Below are 21859 nucleotides of genomic sequence, written 5' to 3'. Positions count from 1 at the left end.
CATGAAACCTAAGGAACCCCAAGACATATTAGAAATACAGTAGTACTGACATAGAAATGAAGCCAGTGTTGAGTACGACCCAGTAAAGAAATATGGTAGATGGTTTGATTAAAAAATGGCATCTCTAAGTCTAGGCTGCAACATGTGCTTCTTGGGTGAGTAACGGGTGAATATTACAGACAAAAGAAGCCTTCCCTAACATGTTATATTTTTGCCAAGTCCTTTTTGCTCAACCATGTTATATTTTTGTCAAATCCTATTTCCTCAGTTTCAATGAGCAAAAAGGACTTGGCAAAAATATAACGTGGTACAGGCGTTTGTCCATAATATTCAGCCATTAGTGCTGTAGCCTAAATTGAGATATGCCCTATTTGGCCATGTTTACGACCTGTCTTAGGCTGCATCCGCACTGCAGATATAATCCAGATTGATGCTACTTTAACTGTCATGGCTCCATGCTATGAAATTCTGGGAATTGTAGTTGGCTGGGGCCCGACAGAGAAGGCGAAATGTCACCAAACTACGACTCCCAGAATTCCCTAGCATCGAGTCAGAGCAGTTAAAGCAGCCTCAAACTGGATTATTTCTACAGTGTGGATCCAGCCTCAGAGAACAGGGACATCTTTATCACATGCTTAATTACTAGTAAGAGAAGTGACTGAAGACTATCAAAACAGGGACCAGCTCCACAGTCCAGGCCCTTAAAAGCAGTTCAATAAGCACAAGAATTCAATGTAAAAGCTCCAGGGATAAAATCATTTTCCTAACCAAAAGGCCCCACAAGGCCTGTGCTTCATTCTGGTATCAGAGGTTTTCTAAACCTATTTGAAAACATGTTTATGATTCTGCTCATTCTTGTGCTGATTGAATTTATCTTTTAAACTCTGCTGAATTATTGTATTACAAACATTTTTTATAAGAAATTGTACCACACTGGTTGAAAAATGATCTCATATATTTGCAAATTGTGTCCCTATGCTCTGGCAGAGCCTAAACCAGGACTAACACTTGGTTGAAAGGTAAGACTAGGATGTTTACTAGTTAACTGCCCAGTCCAGCACTAGCCAAATACAGACAGCATGCTTTCAGGAGCACCCTGAACTAAGCCACCCAGCTTTTGAAAATGTCACAAGCAGTTTTCAGCACCAGGAAGACATTTGCTACCTCGAGACAACAAGGAAAAAGCACCAAAATTAGTTAAGTCTATTTATTGATGGCTGGCTAAAACTACTAAGTTACACAGATGAGTAGTTATAAATTTTATAAGTTGATGAGATGAGCAAGTAGATAAAACAAGTCTGGAAACACATGCACAGGAAGCAGTTTCACATTTATACCATTAAAATACAGCATGAAGAACCTGCCACCAGTCATACGCCTTTTTAAGTAACATTCCAAGAGATGGGGGGAAATCTCAAGTATAGCAGCCCACATCATCAAGATAGATTCCTACAAACAGTTAACAGTTCTTGGTACTGCAGTTGAGGAAGAACCATCTATTCCATTAAAAACTCAAGATTAATGTTTAATATTGGGACTGGAGTAACCGTCTGCCACACAAATTTATATGCTGAAATCTGGGTACTACAAGTTTTGCTTTGAACTGGTAATGCTGGTAGTAACCATTTGAGGCTGTAGTTAACATTTGTGCCACACGAGGGAGCTGTTTAACTGGCAAACCCATCCTAAACCTTTCATACAAAAACAGCACTTAGTGGGTGCTATAAATCCCTCCAGCGTTTATCATCACTCCCCACGTGCAGCCCCAAAGCAGAACTGGCTTCCTAGGATATATATTCAATTCAAGCTGAAATTCTAACCTTCTCTTAAATGTAACATGTTTAGTTTCAGTATCAAGCTGTAGTAACTGCATAACTAAATGCCTTCGCAAAATATTTTAGATGTTCAAATTCTCAGTGCTTGTCTTTTTCTTTTTTGCAAGAAGCTGGTATATACCTTTAATGCACCACAGCTGCTCTAAATTTAAAATGTAGTATTGCTTTAGAGACACTAAGTACCAACAGTGACAGCTAAAAACCCTGGAGCCCCAAAAGGCCTATTCTTCACTCCAAGGCGTATTTACTAATCAGGCAAAATTTCCAAAAGCAGTGGCTTGGTTTTGGCGATGCCCTGTTTTAAATGCAACTTCAAAAATGAACAAGCAACTGCTTTTGAAGTCAAATCAGGTCACATATGAACAAGAAACTCATTTGTTGGAAATGCAAGCCTCTAGGAGGGAGGTGGTTCTGAATTGTTTGAACAAAACAGCAGCTGACAACTGCTGAGGTGCAAGACAAAGCTCTTATTGTAACATTGGGACAACAGGCAACAATGGCCACTGAAGAATATCACTAGCCAACAGCTACAAGAATATTGTTTGCAGGCATTTTTCATTCTAATATTGCATCAAAATACACTAGTCACAGCTACACTTGAGTTGCATATTTAGCCATGCTAGTCTCAGAAACAGTCACCTGTGATAACAGCACTGTGCAGCTTTATTACATTACTTGGATACAGTAATGTTTTAAGACTGACAGATTCTGAAGTGTAACAGATTCAGCATGAACATTACACTACATATTCCGTTCACAAGCATGTCAGAGCCGAATATACAGCACTAGCCATCAATCCAGGAACAAATGCACTGGAATAGAAGAAATGCAACAAGATAGCTACACCGGAAAGACTAACATTTTAGAAAAAGAGTGAACATGAAAGGGCTCCCCTCTAATTCCCCAAAGCAAGTGTACAGTTGGATCTAACTATACAGCTCTACATCAGTTTTCTAGAAACTTAACAAAAAACACTGGCCAATACAGTCTTTGGATATTTAGACAAAGGGGAGAAAGTCAGTTTTCAGGATGAAGTCAGTCGCTTTCATTATCGCCAGATTCTTTGCCTCCTTCTTTGTTCTTCCGTACTTCCTCAATATGCTTGTCCTGGTAAAGCAGAGTTAAGACAGTGAGAAAACAGCTTCAAGCTTTGATAGAAATGTATTCTGTAATTCAGATATTGGAAGGCATACTTTTTTATTCCAGCTGGGTAACATTGAGTTATATGGGTCTAACATACAAACTTTAATCCATTTTTAATAACTGACACCAGTTCATATCAGTTTCGTTGTTTTTCAGAAGGCTACTGTTAAGAAAGCAGAGTATTTAAGGGAGTAGCCTCTACCACTGAAGATTTAGTTTTGCAGCACGAACTGCAGATGTTTTGCAGAAAAACATCTCAAGGACTATTCCTAGCGACTGGGCTGGACTCGGACTCCATTCAGCCATTTTGTTGGCAGTAGGAAAAAAGGAGGGGCATGCAGCAGTTTTAGCCCATTCCTTTTCCTTGCTGCACCCTCTGAAAAGATACTTGGTAAGTTAGGGGAAGTTTACCCACACACACAGAAGAAAACACAAGGGTGCTGAAAGCTGCAAGAGGCATCAGTACCAGGGAATACCCACTAAATCCTGGTTGTCTTAGAGAAGTTTGGGCGAGATGTTGATTTCTGGCCCACTCAATTATATTCAAGTGTCATCTCAAACTTACAGCTAGCATACTGTAGCTCTCCCATTAAAGAAGCACATGTGACAAATGTAATTTAACCTGTCAACATTGCCATATACAAAATTTAGTAATTCTATAGTATTCAAGCCAAAGAACCACCCCTCATACAAACTCATTAGATTATTCATTTTGAATTTTAGATTATTAAGAATATACACAAACAAAGCTTCATAGGAATATCTGGCTAGCTGTGAAAAGACTTCCACTTACTTTCTCTCTCAAGCGCTCCAGTTTAGCAGCAATTTGTGCTTCTCTGTTCTCTTTAATGGCTTCCATTTTATGGGTCAACTTTTCCTCCGCCATTTTGCTGAAGTTGTTATTCTCTTCAATTGCTTTCTGCAGCACTTCTTTCTCATGCTCTCGTTTTTCAGCTAGCTGCTTCAACACCTCAGCTTCATGGGACTAGAACACAGATGGATTCTACATTTAGCTGTGAGTTGTCTGTATATAATTACAGAGTTGGTTGTGTTAAATATGATTTGTACTACTAGGCAGATTAGTTCCAAAAGGGACAAACCATGATAAGGCAAATCCTCACTCTCATTTCTCCTGGCCACTCCTTTCGTATTTCTAGAGTACATGAAGATTATTGTGGCACACATTTCCAAATGTGCAAAACAATCAAGTAGTTTTGATAATACTAGTACAGTGGTACCCCGGGATACGAAAAAATCCTATAGGAAAAAACTGTTCCGGGTTACGTTTTTTTTTTCGGCTTACGAAAAATTTTTTTGGTGCTTTTCGGCGCTTTTTCGTACGAAATCGCGGCTTTTAGCGCTAGCGCCTATGGCTTTTTCGGGTTACGAAAAAAATCGGGTTACGAACGCCGCGGCGGAACGAATTAATTTCGTAACCCGAGGCACCACTGTACAATACTATTCAAAACTAGTAGGTTAACTACATGACGTGAGGCTTTTGATAACAAGATATGATGTAACAGTTACAGTTTGACGCTTCTTGGACTGTTTCTGTTCTGCTCTTTCAAATGACTCCAATTCAAAATGTACATTCCTGCAAATTGTAGTGATTTTCTACAGTATAACCCTGAGTACAAAGAATGGTGGCAATATTTACTTACCTTACGCCTTTCTTCAGCTGCTTCTAGCTTCCTTTGAATTTCTTCCAGTGAGAGATCTTTTTTCTTTGGAGGGGAAAGGGGAAACTCTGGAACAGCTTCTTTTGAAGGTGGGCCAAGTATCAATTCAAATGCCTGCCCAGAGGCACGTTTTTCTAATTCTTTCACCTGAATGTCTACAAGAAATACCACCATTAAATATTAGTACTATAAGTGAAATTGTGTTGACAAACACTGTGCTATTTAAGACCAAACAAAGTGAAAGAAACAGTTCTGAGTCTAAATCAGAACTACAGATGTTGACCAGTCAAAGTATTGGGCTCCTCATTCCTTTATAATCATGAAATTCTACTGTTTGGAGGATCCTGGAGAGGTTAACGCTTATACCAACCCACAACTTATTCACTGTAGAAAACGATGATCAAAAAGGAAAAAAATTCAAATACATCTTTTTTTCCATAGGTGAGCATTTGCACCCATGTCTGGAGTATCTTCAAAGGAAATAGTTTAGTTACTCAAGCTAGAATTGAAAGCAGCTTTAGCTGTCATGGGACTGTTAGGTTTGCACCTTAAGCATAATCTAACTGACTTAGCTATCAGAAAGCAACATGCTGAAGTCTAAAAGCTTCCTGTCCAGTTCAATACATGAATTTATGCTTATACATAGACAGCACAATGCAAGATTCTTTAAAAGCTACAATCCTAAGGAATGACTCAGAAATGAAGCTACGTGAAATAAACTTGCAACTGTGAGGTCATTAATACTTACCAGTAGAAGAAGCCATGGCTAAGACAGATCTCAGAAGAATATGCTACAGTTATTCCGGCAACACTAAGAAGATGGAAACATCATTAGATAAATGGAAATACTATATACCTCAATACAGTGATTTCGATCAGAATATTTTTCTTTGCCACTTTAAGATTACCTGCAATTTCCTGGTAAGTTTAAGTGTAATTTTTAAGACTATCCAAGCTCTGATATAAGTTTTCCTTTTCTGACTGCTCCTTTGTTTTTCAGGTTTGTAAGAGGCACATGAACAATACATTTTCAAAAATAGGAACTAATATGCATTATGTTGCAAACAGATGATACTCAAGACTATTAAGCAATGCTGTGATTTTATTACCCATGTAAAGGCAGCCCCTCTCCTTATTTTAAATGGCCTTTTGCTTTGCACTAGTTTCAAGGTTTCAAGCTAAGCCTGCCTGCTCCTTTCTAACAGCTTCCTCTTTGTCTGCATGCCCACAGTTCGGTCAGAAAACATGAATGCTTGAAATGTGTAAGGAGTTTTCTAATAACACACAATGATGGTATCTAGGGCTGAGAATAATTCCAGTGAAGGTTACTTGTGCATCTAGCCACCTGAAGGTGGCCCCTGGGGGATTTTATCATCCCCACCTCACCTACCAAGCAGCAACTAAAATAAGATGCTGGCACTCTAATGTTGGCAATATATTCCTAGCCATGGACACTAAGCCACTGGGCAGATGTGCTCCATCTGTCCCTTCCCCGCAGCTGATTAACAATGATCAGAGCTTTTACATATGCTCTTAGATTCCCTGATGCTCTTGCTCAGGAAGAGGAGGAGGAGGAGGCATTTCCTTGGTTCAACCAGCCTAAATGGGAAACGCCATTGTTCTTGCTACCTCTGTGCAGGCAAAAGGCACAAAGGATGCCAGGCATGATCGACAGCTACAGCATTCGCTCTTTGTTGTTGTGTGTCTACCAGTTGATTTCAACTCATGGCGACCCTGTGGATGAAACACCTCCAATAACCCCCTTCCTCCATTTAGTTCCTGCAAGCCCATGCTTGTGCCTTGACTGAGTCCATCTGGCATGCCTTCTACGCGTCCATGCCTTTTCATTATATGCCAAAGCACATCGATTTGAACATCTTGGCTTCTAAGGAGATCTCTGGCTTGAGGAGAGACTTAGGGAGCTGGGTATATTTAGCCTAGAGAAGAGACTGTTAAGAGGCAATATGACAGCCCTATTTAAATATTTGGTGTCATATTGAGGTTGGAGCAAGCTTGTTTTCTTCAGCTCCAGACAATAGGTCCTGGAACAATGGATGCAAGCTCCAGAAAAAGAGATCCCACCTCAACATTAGAAACTTCCTGATAGTAAGACCCGTTTCATAGAGTGTGGCAGAGTCTGCTCCTTTGGAGGCTTCTAAACAGAGGCTGGGTAGCCATCTGTCACAAGGGATGCTTTGTCAGTTCCTGCATGGCAGGATGGGGTTGGGCTGGATGGCCCTTGGCGTCTGTTTGGCTTGATCAAGCAGCTCATGGAGCTTTGAAAGCTTGCAACAAGTCTATTGTGCATTTCAGTTGGGTCAATAGAGGCATCACTGATGGATTGTTGTTTGCATAAAGGGCCAACACAGCTACCCCTGAAGGTTGCCATTATAAACCGCTGAGGGAGCGCTGAAGGGCACCGACAGGAGGCCTAGCTTCCTTTAAAACGAGGCCCCGAAACAAAAGACCCCGCTGGCGCCAGAGCATTAGACCAGCAGCGAGCGAGAGCTCCTCGCTTAGAAGAAACAACGCCCAGGGTTTGGGGGCGGGGCCACTCTTCTTCTCCCCCCTCCCCCGCGAAAAGGGCGTGGCCCAAGCGACAAGAGCCAATGAGGCACGTCGACGACAAAGGGGCGGGGAAAGGGAGGCGGTTGGGACGAGCCACGCCCACCCCTCGTTCTAGAACGGCTCCGAATTCAAACGGCCTCAGAACGCGCGCGCGGGCGGTCGCTTCATCTTTCTCTCTCCGTCTTTCGAGAGGGAGGGGGCGCTGAGGGCTAACGGTAACATCCGGGCACCTGCTGCTGCGATGGAAGCGTCTGAAGCCGCCGCTTCCGAGGCGCCAAAACAAGGAAATAAAACCCCGTCCCCCATTTTGTCTCGTCCCTCCGCCGTTGCTTTTCGCCCCGCTTTCCCTTCTCCCCGACGAGGAGCGTCTTTACAATGATAATTAATAGCAATGAAGGCTTTTCCATATCTAGTGCGCCCCCCTTTGCTTTAATCCCTGCCTCAGAGGCGCCGGCGCCGCCCCTTCCTTGCGAACAATAGACCAGAGGCGACCAGGGAAGGAGACGCGGAATCCGGGAAAGAGGACAATAGCCGAGCGAAGGAAGGGCGCCTCTTTGTCTGCCTTCGGCCCCTTTTCCGCCTTTCCCTTCGAAAGAAACGCCCGATAAAGCCGCCTCAGCGAAACAAAGCGGGTCCTTCCGCACAGCCCCCTCCCCGGACTTCTTCCCGGGCCCCTTCCCCGCCTCACTCCCATGTATCCCTCCCCGCTACTCTTCCCTCACAGTCTAAGCATTTCTAGGACTGTCGGTCCCTGTGGCCCTTCGGCCTCCCTCCGCCCCGAGGAGGACCCACCTGCTCCTGTCACCTCGGCGGCGGCTACACACACACTCCGCTCCAACCGCCCTGCCCGCCGCACAAAAGCGCCAAACAAAGGCACGTGACGCCACGCCGGCCACGCCCACCGTCGATTGGCTGGGGAAAGGGGCGGGCGGCACGTGCCGAGGGGGCGGGGCCAGAGAGATAAAGGAAGGATGCCGAGGAGGGGGCGTGGTCTATTGGGATGGCGGCGGCAGCGCCAACCCTAAGCATGATGGGAAATGTAGTCCCGAGAGAGGCTTTTGTGTGGAGAGGCCCTGAGGCAAACCTATCATGGGGTTTTCTTGGCCAGGTTTCTTCAGAGGGATGCTTTTGCCATGGCCATCCTCTCAGGCTGAGAGAGTGTGACAGCTTATTGCAATCCCGTCATTGGGTTTGCCCAATGCCCAAAAGCATGGCATATTGCTTTGAGTGTTGTGCTGTGAGACCTGGGTTCAAATCTCTGCTCAGCCATGAAACCCACTGAGTGACCTTGGACGAGTCACACTCTCTCAGCCTCAGAGGATGCCAAGGGCAAACCTCCCTCTGGAGGAAACCCTGTGATAGCCATACAGTCTCAGTCTCTTTAGGGAAGGCCATGGCAAACCTCCTCTGAACAAATCTTGCCAAGAAAACCCCACAATAGGCTTGCTTTGGGGTTGCTGTGAGTTCGAATCGACTTGAAGGCACACAAAAACAACAACCGCAGGGGCATCCTACGAGTTCCCTAACCTTTTCGTCGCCATCATTCCCTCATGGCTTCCGCACCCCAGAAAAGAAAGGATTCCTCTTTCCTTGGGTGCACCTTCTTCCCAAACCTGGCCCTTTCACTCTTTGGAAACTACAAGTCCCAACATGGATCTTACTCCCAAGTAACACACACACACAAGTTTCCAACCCAGGCGGCGTCCACACGGCAAAAATATTGCAGCTTGACATTGCTTTAACTGCCACGGCTCAATGCTATGGAATCCTGGGATTTGTAGTTTGTCGTGGCCCCAGAGCTCTCTGACAGAGCAGACTTGATAAGAAATAATTTTTTTATTATTATTATTAACTACAAATCCCAAAAGTTCATAGCATGAAACCGTGGCAGTTAAAGCAGACTAAGGCCCAAAACGCACTGCATAAATAATCCAGTTTGAGATGGGTTTAACTGCCCTGGCTCAGTGCTAGGGAATCCTGGGAATTGTAGTTTATTGTGGCACCAGAGCTCTCTGACAGAGAAGGCTAAGTGTCTCACAAAACTACAGTTTCCAGAATTTCCTAACATTGAGTCAGGGCAGTTAAAGCAGTCTCAAACTGGATTACAGTACTTTTGTAGTGTGTTTTGGATCTAATTCTGCACTGCAGATGCAACCCTAAACAGGTTCATTCAGAAGCAAACCCCACTAAGTTCAATGGGAGTTGAGCACAGTACAGCTTATATTTGAACTGCAGATCCCAGCATCTCTAACCATCATGGCCTGTAATGAAATGCAATGCAGCCCAAGGGCTCCTGGAGACTGCAAAATCCTCATTCCTGTAGTAAAAGAAGCTGAGAAGCAAGATTCACAAAACAAAAACCTACAAATACGCATAAACTCATCTGTCTCCGACATTTTCACTCACCAGCAAAGTGTGAACATCTTGCATTTTTTCACAAGTCTAATTGAAATGCAAAAAATCTACGTTGGCTACAGCTTCTAAATTTGGAAGTGTGCAAAAGGCAGATTTAAAATGGCATAATAAGCCTTGTTTGCATTCGAAGCAGTAAAGGTTCCTTCGGACACATTAAAGATTAAGAAACACATTGTGGCATCAGCTTTTTTTGTAGGCTTTGTGTAGTTGCGAAAAGCCTAAGACACAATAAATATGCAAATCTGAAAACCTAAAGGGTCTCTTGGTTAGCTTGTGTTGCAACACAATCGGATCACCATTTGTTGCGATTATATCACTGAAGGTCATATCCCTTTAGATAAATAATCCAATTCATGTGTCCTGCATTTTTAAATCAAACAGATTTGTGCATTATTTCATTTATCTCTCACAGGTGTCTTAGATGAGGGCTTAGAAAGAAGACTGAGCAGCAGCTGAAACCTTGGTAGTTCCCTTTAGAAAACAACAATTCCCAAGGTTCCTTGCAAAGGAGACAGGAGAGTAAAAGAGGCTGGAAGCTGATTCACTTTGGTCACAGAACCAAACCCTAGAATGCACATTTTGTTTAGAAGAAGCTTTCTTCTGCTTTTTATCCCATCTTAACAGCCTTCCAGCATTGACACAAATGAACGATTTATTACTCTTTATTGCCTGTCTATTCCCGGTTTATTTCACACGACGTCGTGTGAAAATTTTAATCATGATTGTGCAGTTTTCACTGTTTTCACTGTTCAATCCTTTGATTTTCCCCATGTGATAAAGTCCAAAAACATCTTTATGTTGCTCTTGTGGCATTTGTGTGCATGGGTAAATAGTAAATAGTAGACCTTGGGGAATTTGTGCCTCTATTTTTCAGCAGGTGTCCGCAACACATTCAGAAACCTGCAAAAATTGCAAATGTTCATGATCAAATTGCAGTCACAGATTATGATTTAGGCAAATCTTTCAATAACGAATTAGAGAAAGAAGATTCAGATAGTTTATTACACAGAAATTATAATTTTTCATGATAATTTTGACATAAAAAGCATATTATCAATATAAGCGTAAGATTGATTTGCAGCAGAAAAAGGCCTGGGGAAATATGTAACCACAAATGTACGGAGAAAGATGATGTAAAATTACGTCTGTTTCTATATTTAGCTTCCTATTTTGTACAGAACTGTTTTTTTTAATAAAAAATAAAATTAAAAAAGGAGAAATCTGCAAAAAAAGAATTCTAAAGTCATCGTGAAGATCTGCATACTGGCAAACCCCAGCCTAGTACATTTTTCCTACTAGACGTTCATAAATCATAGCTCATTTAGAGGAATGTTGTTAGGGTTCCTTTACTAATGTTTGTAAAATGCTGGCAGGTGTTTTGGTAGGAGATGCTCTTGGAAAGGTTAATACAGTAATGAACTCTAGTTATCATAAATTACATGCTGAGGATCAAATACAGTGGGCCCTTACTATCCATTGGGGTTTGGTTATGGATTTTGATATGACCCATGGATTGGTCGAGGGTAAAACTTAAGGGCATTTTAACAAAGGATCTAGAAGAGGAAGCAAAGGGGAAAATGCGAAATACATTACAAAATCCCAGCAGGCGTAATTATTTATGCCCATTCTAAAGGCTGCATGGATGGGCAAATAAAGGGGGACCCAGTCTTCCAGGACCCACTCTTGCATTTCACCAGAGGATAGTTCCTTTTTAAATAAGAGTTAAAATACAGTACTTGCATTGATCCACATATAAGTCGGCTCAGTTTTTTCAGGTCAATTTTTGACTCAAATTTCTAGGCTTATACATGAGTACAGTCAGCCTTCCTTCTCCAAGGATTTTTTTATCCACAGATTCCAGCATCCATGGCTTGAAATACTTTAAAAATATACAAATTCCCATAGGCAAACTTTGGTTTTGCCTTTTTATGTAAGGGATGCCATTTTACTATTGTATTTAATGGGACACCATTAATGTATTTATGTAAGGGGCGCCATTGTATTTAACGGGACTTGAGCATCCACAGATTTTGGTATCCACAGGTGGTCCTGGAACCAAACTCCAGTGGATACCAAGGGCCCATTGTATAAGTAAATAAGCAGAAGAAGTATAGGTGCGGCCAGACCTGGAAAAGGTATTTATTTCCATTATAGTCCTCTGCATTCCTCATGCACTAGTTGAAGGGATGACGGATTAGTTGCTGAACACTCTCTCTGCTGCATCCAGGACACATGTCCCATTTACCCAGTATGTGGGCTGGATCCACAATACCACATAAGCCAATCGCTTGGACCAAAGTCGATTGAGTTCTGTCTGGTCTGTAGATCATGCCCATGACAAGCGTTTTGCTTTTAAACAATGACTGAATTGAACAAATGGGATGCACTTTAACAATTTCTCCCTCTTTCTCCCTCAGCCCATCTCCCTCCACCTCAAACATCACATATCTTTCTCTCTGTCTATATACATACCTAAATAATGTGTGTGTGTGTGTGTGTGTTTAACGCTGGTAATGGATTGCTTTTATGCTCTTTTCATTTAAATTACAGCAGAAATCAATATACATGCCAAGGATGAATGACCTTCCTGGAGCAACGTATAATGGGTGAGTCCTCCTTTTTTCCCATTCTTTTGCCTTTTGCACATTATCCATTGAACAAGTGGATCCTGTTAGATGATAGAAAAAGCAAAGATTTTGACACACGCAGCCCTTTATTAGGGAAGGTTAATATTGTGACAAGCCACAATAGACGCTTCAAAACACATATTACTTTAAAACTGGGTTTTGGTTTGTCTTCCGAATTGGATGTCTGTTTCTATGGAAACAGCATCCAGCAGCCAAACACCGTAAGATCCTTTTTCTCTCCTTAGACCAGAGAATCTGTAGTAGCCATTATTCAAGCAGCTGTTTACAACCGAATGGACAGATGTGGTTCAGACATGACTTGATCTCTGTTGTGACAGTTTCTGTCCAGGGAAATAATTGTATTTATCTTTAGAGAAACCTGTGGGTTTCTATGCCATGCTTGTGTTAGGAGTAGTTGGTGGTTTTTAACCTTTCCAAGTGCAACCTTATGTGCATGTTTGCTGACTGAAATACAGTTGATCCTCCACATCCATTTTGTGTCTAACCATCCATGACTTGGATTATGCCAAAAAGATATAAATCCCAAAAAGAGGGACATCTCAGATATTTTGCAATTGATTTTTCAGTCTTATATAAGGGACACCATTCCACTATATGACTGTATTGAATGGGAATTGAACATCCCTGGATTTTGGTACCTATTTGGGGGACCTGGACCAAAACTGCAAAGGATACCAAGGGCTCACTGTATCTCAAATGTGGATAACATACATATACTGTCAAACTGTAGTTTTCTTCTTTTCTCACCACTGACTTTGCTTTCTAGGGCTCATGGAAGTCACAGCTCAGCAACATCTGGAAGGCCACAGGTTGCCCACCCCATTGGTCCAAAACACACTGTAGAAATAATTCAGTTTGAGACCACTTTAACTGTCCTGGCTCAGTGCTAGGGAATCATGGGAATTCTAGTTTATTGTGGCTGCAGAACTCTCTGAAAGAAAAGGCTAAATGTCTCACAAAACTACAGGTCCCAGACTTCCCTAGCATTGAGCCAGGGCAGTTAAAGCAGTCTCATACTGGGTTATTTCTGCAATGTGTTTTGGACCTTTGTTAACATTTTGCTAACATTTACAATATGTGAATTCTGCATTTCAGGGTTGGCCTGGCTATTAGGCAGAATGAGGCTCCCAACTCAGAAGGCAGAGTTGGATGTCATAAAAATGCAGCTCCTTTTTAAATGTTGGGACTGGGAAGAGTTACTTGTTGGATTTTCTACTTCAGCTACTTCAGAAAATGTGTACAGGTTGAATCTCCCTACAAAATGCTTGGGACTAGAAATACTTTAATATGGGTATCCATGAGAGATCCTGGAACCAAACCTCTGTGAATCCTAAGGAACCACTATATTTGCGTATATGTACATAATGAAATATCTTGGAGATGGAACACAAGTCTAAACATGAAATTTATTTATGTTTTCATGGGCACCTGATACACATAGCCTGAAGGTAATTTTATACAATATTGTACAATATATATTTTTTTTTGCATGAAACAACGTTTCCGTACACTGCACCATCAAAAAACAAAGGTGTCACTATCTCAGTCACCCATGAGAAAGGTACTGGCTTTTGGAGTATTTTGGATTTTGCAATTCCAGAGAAGGGAGACTCAGCCTGTAAATATAAGGGGGCATTTTCTATTCTGCCCAGGCAGTCAAATATCTTAGTTGGAAATTCAGGGCTGGCATTAACAGTGAGTAGAGAGAAGCAGCCGATTTGTTATAATGCCTTTTCAAAATAGTGAATTAGATTTTATTGTTGCTAGTTGCTTTGGAAAACCTGGTTTAAATCAGAGAGACCGGAGTTAATGCCACCTTGCTGTGCTCATCTGGTCTATTTTTATTGAGTGATGAGTTTGAGTTGTTATAGTGGTGGCGGTGTACCTTCAAGTTATTTCAGACTTATTATATCACACCACTATGGTTCATCTGCCATGTTACCAAAAGGATTATTTCTTCCCATATTAAATGATCTGAACCCTCATATTTTCTTCAAGGCCCTTCCAGGGTGCCCCCAACAAATGTACTAGGCAGCCACTGGAAGAAAAGGTGATTTTGGTCATCATGGCTTCCCAGCTGAGGAATAGCTTTTGGGAAAGAGGCTCAGGAGATAGGTGTTTTGTTTGCTGCCATTTAAATTTTTTATTTTATTCTCTTTGACCGTTTAAGTTTGCTTTGCAATCATCTGCATTTGTAACTCTGCTGCTTTAATGTTTTTTGATTGCAACTTTTATTTTTAGTAAGATAGTTTTGTTGTTAAATGCCTAAATACCCTGAACAAGGCACCAGATCCCCTCTGAATCTTCAACTAAGCAGGATCAGCTCTGGTTAGTACTTGGAAGGGAGATGTACAGCAGGTGCTGTAGACCATATTTCAGAGGAAGGAACTGACAACACCACCTCTGAGGATTCCTTGCTTAAGAAAACCCTATGAAATTCATGAGGTTGCCTTCAGTTGACAGGTGACTTCAAGGCACATATAGACACACCATTTTGTTCTTGTGATTGGTTTTTATTCAGTTTGATTTCTAGGATTCCTGTTGGTTTATTTTTTCCTGGTTTTTAACTTTTATTGCTAACCACCAAGAGGATGTTTCTAACTGTGTGGTATATAAATGATGTAAATAAATCCATGTATAACACACAAATAAGCCTCTGCGAACAATAGCAAGCCACATAATTATGTGGTTTGAGCACTGCAGTTTGGGCACAGATGGACTTTTGTTTTAGATGAAGTGGGGGGGGGAATAACCATAGCTAACAAAATTAATGCATGAGTGAGGTCTGGATATGTCTGTCTGTATGTGTGTGTACATGTGTAAGGGAGAGAGCGAGAGAAAATGTGTGAAGCAGCATATTGCAAGTTGTTGCTTCAGCATACAGGCTGAATTCTTAGGTGTTGTTCTTAAAGAGAGTAGACAACGTGGTAAACATCTTTCTGGACTGCACAAATTCAGACTGTGTGCGTGGGTGGCTCACATGAGAGAATGCTCTCCCATGGAAGAAAAAAATCCTATATATAGAAAAGAAGGTCACCATTTACATATCATACGCGCACACAAAAGAGAGGACCCGTCACCAAAAGAGATTAAAGAACAATAATGGGACACTGAAAGCAGAATCCTGTTAGTGACATATACAAATAAGGGTGGAAACCTGAAGGCGAATCTATAATGGGGTTTTCTTGAGAAGATTTGTCCAGAAGAGGTTTGCCATTGCCATCCTCTCAGGCTGAGAGAGTGTGACTTGCCTAAGTTCACCTAAAGGGTTTCGTTGTTGAGCTGGGAATCGAAACCTGGTCTCCAGAGTCATAGTCCAACACTCAAACCCCTGTGACACAATGTGTACTGAAGCAAATTTAACAGTGTACTTAACTACGGTAACAGCTCATTGGTTGTTCTGCAAGCTGTGGAATGCCATCGGTTGACATTGTGAAGACGAGTGTTGTCAACTATGATGCTTCTGCCTCTGGAATGACCCCCATATGCACTACCTGTGAGGCAACAAGTATATTCAGTTTTAAATTGTGACATTAAGGCAGGTTACAGACCACCGAAAAGTGGCAGTCAGCTGCTGCCGCCGGTTGTAGCGTCCAGGAACCGCAGCAGCCAAACGGCGCAGTTCCCGGACACTGCAAAGAAGGAGCGCGAAAATCGCGCTCCTACCTGCGCCCCGGAAGAGACGCAGCAAGTGCCGAAGCACACACTCGCGGCATCATTTCCGGGGCGCGACGTGTGGACGCAGCATGTCTGCTTCATCAAGCTGGCGGCAGCCGTGTGGAATGGCCACCGCCATTTCGTACGGACTCAGTACATACTAGGGTTAGGGGCGTCTGGAAGAGATGCCACTTTCTAACCCTAGTATGGACTGAGTCTGTGCTAGGGTGCCCGTTTGTAATGGGCCTAAATAAAGTCACATTTTTTCAGCCTCAGAGGAAGGCAATGGCAAACCTCATCTGGAGAAATCTTGCCAAGAAAACCCCATCAGTTGGAAGTGAAGGCACACAACAACAAACTGAAAATAAACCTGTTTACTTTGATCCTCCCTAACTAATCTTGGCTTTTTTTTCTATCTAGGGCTGCTGCTGCACTGCAAAATTAATCTAGTTTGACACCACTTTAGCTGTCACGGCTCCAATCTATAGAATAGGACATTCACTTCCATAGAGAAAACTATGGAAGCGTAAAAAGGATGACCAAGATGATCAAAGATCTGGAAACCAAGCATTATGAGGAATGATTTAGGGAGCTCAGCATGTTTAACTTGGAGCAGGGACATAGCCAAGGGGGGGTTCTTGGGGTCCGGACCGCCCCCCTTCCATTAGAAAAATGAATGGTGCGTGCTGCTGCATCGCCATGCCCAAACCCCATTATAATGGTGGCACTTAGTCTGGACCCCCCCTTCCTAAAATCTTGACTACTGTACGTCCCTGCTTGGAGAAGGGGAGACATGCCATGATAGCCATCTTTAAATATCAGAAGGGATGTCAGAGAGAAGATGGAGCAAGCTTGTTTTCTGCTGCTCCAGAGACTACAACATAAACCAATGGATTGAAATTACAAGAAAAGAGATTCAGCCTAAATATTAGAAAGAGCGATTTGACACTGGAATGGACTGCCTCACAGAGTGGCGGACTCTTCATCTATGGAAGTCTTTAAGCAGAGATTGGATGGACATCTTTCAACAGTGTTTGAACTTAATTGTGTTTTCCTGCTTGGCAGGGGATTGACCAGAATGACCCTTGTGGTCCCTTCCAAATCTAAGATCTAATTCTAAATCTAAGAGCCAAATCAAATTCTAAGTCACCAACAGAATTGTGTTACCATTGTGCGGCTTCAAGTCATTTCAGACTTATGGCGACACTATCACAGGATTTTCTTGGCAAGATTTGGTCAGAGGGGGTTGTCTTTACCTTCCTTTGTGGCTGAGAGAGTGTGACTTGCTCAAGACCACCCAGTGGGTTTCAATGGCTGAACAAGGAGTCGAACCCTGCTCTCCAAAATGGTAGTCCAACACTCAAATCCTTACACCACGCTGGCTCTCATCCCACATTTGCTTCTTCTTTTTGTCTTAGCAATGGCTGGAAGAAACCACACAGCTTTTAGGGCAGCTGTTCTGGGATGCGTCAGCCAGTCCCTGAAGAAGCAGACTTATATAATCATAGATCCTTCCCAAATACAGAGAACACAGAGGACCCAAATCTGCTGTATATGGTGTGGTTATATAACTCTCTACATTTACTTAACATTTATATCCAAGATGTCGATCGTGTGGAGAGGCTGGCTCAGTCTCTTGCTCTTTTCGGATTGTTCACTGTTTTGCCAGCATCGTTTCCGCAAATTTCCATGAAATTTCTAGACCAAGCATCGAAAACAACTGTTCTGAATCCCAAAATAACCAGCCTGCTCCTTGTACATCAGGCTGTTGCTATTAACCAAACAGCTGCCGTTGTGGGGGGTCTCCCCCCCAGAATTTCATCATCATCGCTGACATGAAATGCACTAATTAGATTTCAAAAGTGTCAGAAGCAGCTCTCTCACCTTGGATCTAGAACGGAAGTGTTGTGATTTTTTGACAGCCCACAGCATCACAGTGCAATGCAAGAGCGCCATCAAATATTAAACAGGCACAGAGACAGAGAGAGAAAAATGTTGCAGGGAGGCATTTTTCTTTGATTCTTTGAAACCAAACTAGAACAGACCGAAGGGTTCAGGTAGAAACGCTAATTATTCCCCAGTCTCTAATTAATCTTTGGGATTCAGAAAAGTTAAGATCGGACATAACAGGCTAAAAAAAAAACCCTTTATATTATTAATACCTCATAGCAAAGAGGTGGTTAAACGTGTATTTACGACAGAAGCCAACTGATCCCAAGGGAAGGAAACCTTGCATGGAATACCACTTAAGCAATATGCTCTTTGGAAGGAAGATCATTTGCAATATTGATCTGCGTTGGTGGGAATCAGCTACCGATCTTACTCCTTTGATTTATGATTAACACACATAGTGATGGGGTCAATCCTGCTAATATTTCACTGTATCATACCCTCAAACTGTCCAGATTTGGCAGGGACAATTCCAGTTATTCCTCTGCTGTTTTGCTTTCTCATCTGCTATTAAAATGTCCCAGTTTCTTTCTCCTCCCACTTTCCCCCTTTGTTCTTGGCTTACCTCAATTGTTGCAAACTAAGTTCAAAGTGCAAACTCAGCAGGGAGAAGAAAAGAACAGGAGAAGGAATACTGTGTATAAGTAGAGAAATTTAGGTATAAAAACTGACCCCAAAAACCTAAGTCAACATACATGGGTCAATACAGTACATTGTCCCATGTCTCTTCCCAGCCAGACCGCCTCTGGAGATTGTCCATCTAGGAAGAGGCTGGGAAGCTCAATCCATCGCCCCCTAAGCCTCTCCCCAGCTGACTTTCAACTTACCCATGGGTCATATAAAAATCCACTCTTTGGGTCCCAAACGTTGACCTCGACTTATATACGAGGTCAACTTATAGTTAAGTAAATACGATAATCTTGCCTTTCCCAGTAAGTCAAGGCAAAAGCAAACTGTTGAAGTCTCTCCTAGGGTGTATGTCAGTCGTTCCCAAACTTTGGTCCTCCAGATATTTTGGACTTCAGCTTCCAGAATTTGTGACTGCTGGCCAAACTGGCTGGGGCTTCTGGAAACTGACGTCCAAAACACCCGAAAGACCAAAGTTTGGGAACTACAGTTGTCTGTTCAACCTCATTAATAATTTGTGCCACCTTGACCACACTCTGCTGTTGCTTGGCCACACATGCCTTGTTCTGTTTCTGTGAAATGCCAAAGGATATGGGATGGAAATGAGATGCTGGGCTCTTGCTCTCAGTTACTTTCTTAGCTTGGAGGTACAGGATGGAGACCCATGGCAAAAACTGTACTGGCCCCCAGGCTCCAAGAATAGACTTTAAGGCAATTTAATGAAATAATTAAAATGTGAAGACAATCTTCAGGTCATGACCCAGTGCACATAACTATGGTGTTGGAATAAACAGTTGTTACCAACTTTAAATCAGGGCAAGAAAACTTGTGATCCATCCAATATTGTTGGATCACATTTCCCAGCATCTTTTGGCATTAGTTGTGCAGGCTTGAGCTGATGGCAGTTGCAGTCTAATATCTAGTATCATCAGAAGGGCCACAAACTGCTCACCTCCAATTTCTATAAAGATAATCAGTTTGTGTGTTCTGGTTTTCTTCTGTGAAGCGTTGGAAGACCTGTAGCTCCCTTTTCTCAGTTGTGTTTTCAGGGTACGGTAGATTTTTGGAGTAGCTGTGTAGGGTTCCCAAACACAGAAGGTGCTGCCTTGCCACATTTTGAAGCCAATGAAGTAATTGCATTAGTTGCTATGTAAAGAAGTGCCTACTACGACTATTAAGTCCAAACTCTACCAAAGTTAACACTTCCCAGTTGCTATAAGCCAGTGTGGTGTATAGTGGTTTAAGTATTGGACTACAACTATGGAGATAAGGGTTCCCCTCTTGAGCATAAAAACCTACTTCAATTCCCCTCTTGGGTAAGTCACACTCTCTGAACCTCAGAGGATGAAAATGGCAAACTCCTTCTGAAGAAACTTGCCGAGAAAACCCCATGGCAGGTTTGCCTTAGGGTTGCCATAAATGACTTGGAGGCACACAACAACAACAGCATAAGAAAGCTAGTGTTTGCATGATGAAAATATGTTTCAGGTTATCAAGTGGGGGCAGAGATGGATTTTATCCAGTCTTTTACTGTATATAGCTATACAAATTGACACTGATGCCTAAGAAGATGTTTACTCAATAGCTTTTGAAGTCTGGTGAGTACTTGTTTGGTACCAGACGTACCTTTCAGACAGGAATGAGAGAAAGACTAGCTGTTCTGTGTATAAGAAAAGCTGTGTATAAGGTGGAAAGAAAGTAGTCAGTGAAGGGAAGAAAAATCTGTTGGAATTATAGGAGCTAATGATACTTCAAGGGCTGCTACTGCCTGTGCAACCACAATTATTTTGCAAACTTCAAGTAAACAGATGTTACAAAAACACCATTGGTCTCTAGTGCTCCTTTTTCTTACAGGAGAGCTGACCTTCTTGCAGCTGCTCCTGACTCATCCTGCCATCCAGGAAAGCAGCAGTTTCCAAAAGGGTTCATGTTGTGTTAGTTCAGTTGCAGGTAAAACAAGGAAACATCCAGTGGGATCCTTAACTCTATAGCATGGACTGTATTCCTGCTTTCCTAGATGCATGAAATGTAATCTCTCTCTCTCTCTCTCTCTCTCTCTCTCTCTCTCTCTTGCACATGGCTGGTGCATGATGTCAGGGAGGTCAGAGTAAATTTCCTCTAAAAGTACATTTACAGGGTGAATGCAGTACTTCCAGCTTTAAATTCACTTGGACTTCACTGTCAACCATCCTCTGATCATGTGTACTGTGTGTATGTATATACCAGAACTTCTCTAGATTATACACCATACATCCATGGAAATGGGCTAATAGTGTACAATGTTGATGCCATAATTTATTTTAAAGATGTAATGCAGGACTTGCAGTTTCAGGAAAGCAAGAAGCTTCATTTCAATGTATGAGTTGGCTAGAAATCTGTGAATTAAAAACAAGAGCACCTTTGATTTTTCTCACACACAACACACACCCCACGTTTCCCTAAACCCTAAAGCAGAAATGGGCATCATCATCTTCCTAATCTTACTGTATTGCAGTGTATTGGCATCCCTGGTCAGCACAGCTGAGGATGAAGAATGCTGGGAGTTGCAGTCCAGTGACATCTGGAGAGACAATGATTCTCACCTGTTTTAAAGAAACAAAAGGCAAGACAGCTCAGTGAAAAGTGAGAGTCCTCAGTAGCCACAGAATGAATGTGTGTGGGTAGATAACACAAATGTATTACTTGACAACAAAACAACACAATGAAACACGCAGAGATTATGTAGCTTTCATTCTTTACCACTATTGATTGAAGATGGTGTAGCTTTTCCTTTCTCGATTTTATCTCGCTTAACATTCTTGTAACTTTTTCCTTTTCTCAACCGAGTATGTATTTAGTCTGTTCTTAAAAGGAAAAACCAAATGGTGATAATTAAATGAGTTCATGTCTGCACGGCCACTCTGAGAGCCTTTAGGGCTGAAGGGTGGGGTATAAATACCATAAATAATAAATAACAATAATAATGGCCAGATGAACTGCATCCTAGAGTACTGAAGGAGCTTTGAAGAAAACCTGCCATCATTTTTGAGAAATCTTGGAGAACAGATGACACACCAAATGACTGGAGAAGGACAAACACTGTCCTTCTCTTGAAAAGGGACAGAAAAGAAGGTCTGGTGCACTGCTAACTACTGTATCTCGAAAAATATTAGAACTGATTGCAAAATAATTTGTTTGCATCTTGTTAGTTCTTGTCAAGAACAAATCCTTCCAAACTAATTTATATCTTTTTTTATCTGATCAACAATTTAGTAGATGGTAGGAATGTCATAGATGGTAGGAGAGCAGTGTGGCATAGTGGTTTGAACTGGGATGATGGAGACCTGGGTTCGAATGC

General features: G+C 42.1%; 1 protein-coding gene across 1 annotated transcript; it reads right to left on the bottom strand.

Moving 5' to 3' along the window:
• Positions 1-1192: 1192 nt before the first annotated feature.
• Positions 1193-8155, bottom strand: STMN1 (stathmin 1). Its single transcript, XM_042440314.1, has 5 exons — positions 8018-8155; positions 5406-5468; positions 4640-4812; positions 3772-3963; positions 1193-2942 (listed from the first exon to the last, which is right to left on the bottom strand). The coding sequence occupies exons 2-5, from the start codon at positions 5419-5421 to the stop codon at positions 2871-2873; spliced, it is 453 nt and encodes a 150-aa protein (XP_042296248.1). The 5' UTR covers positions 5422-5468; positions 8018-8155; the 3' UTR covers positions 1193-2870.
• Positions 8156-21859: the final 13704 nt, after the last annotated feature.

Source organism: Sceloporus undulatus, chromosome 9 (genome assembly GCF_019175285.1).
Source record: "Sceloporus undulatus isolate JIND9_A2432 ecotype Alabama chromosome 9, SceUnd_v1.1, whole genome shotgun sequence".
Taxonomy (NCBI): domain Eukaryota; kingdom Metazoa; phylum Chordata; class Lepidosauria; order Squamata; family Phrynosomatidae; genus Sceloporus; species Sceloporus undulatus.
Note: the sequence above shows the minus strand (reverse complement) of the source record. Positions and strands in the feature narration are given on the sequence as shown.

What these genes read in the sequence shown, in the direction of transcription:
- STMN1 (XM_042440314.1), bottom strand. An exon ending in CAGCTGAAGAAAGGCGTAAG is followed by an intron (nt 3,964 to 4,639) that starts GTAAGTAAATAT and finishes TCTGTGTTCTAG; the next exon opens with TCCCATGAAGCTGAGGTGTT. An exon ending in TGGAGCGCTTGAGAGAGAAA is followed by an intron (nt 2,943 to 3,771) that starts GTAAGTGGAAGT and finishes CTGCTTTACCAG; the next exon opens with GACAAGCATATTGAGGAAGT.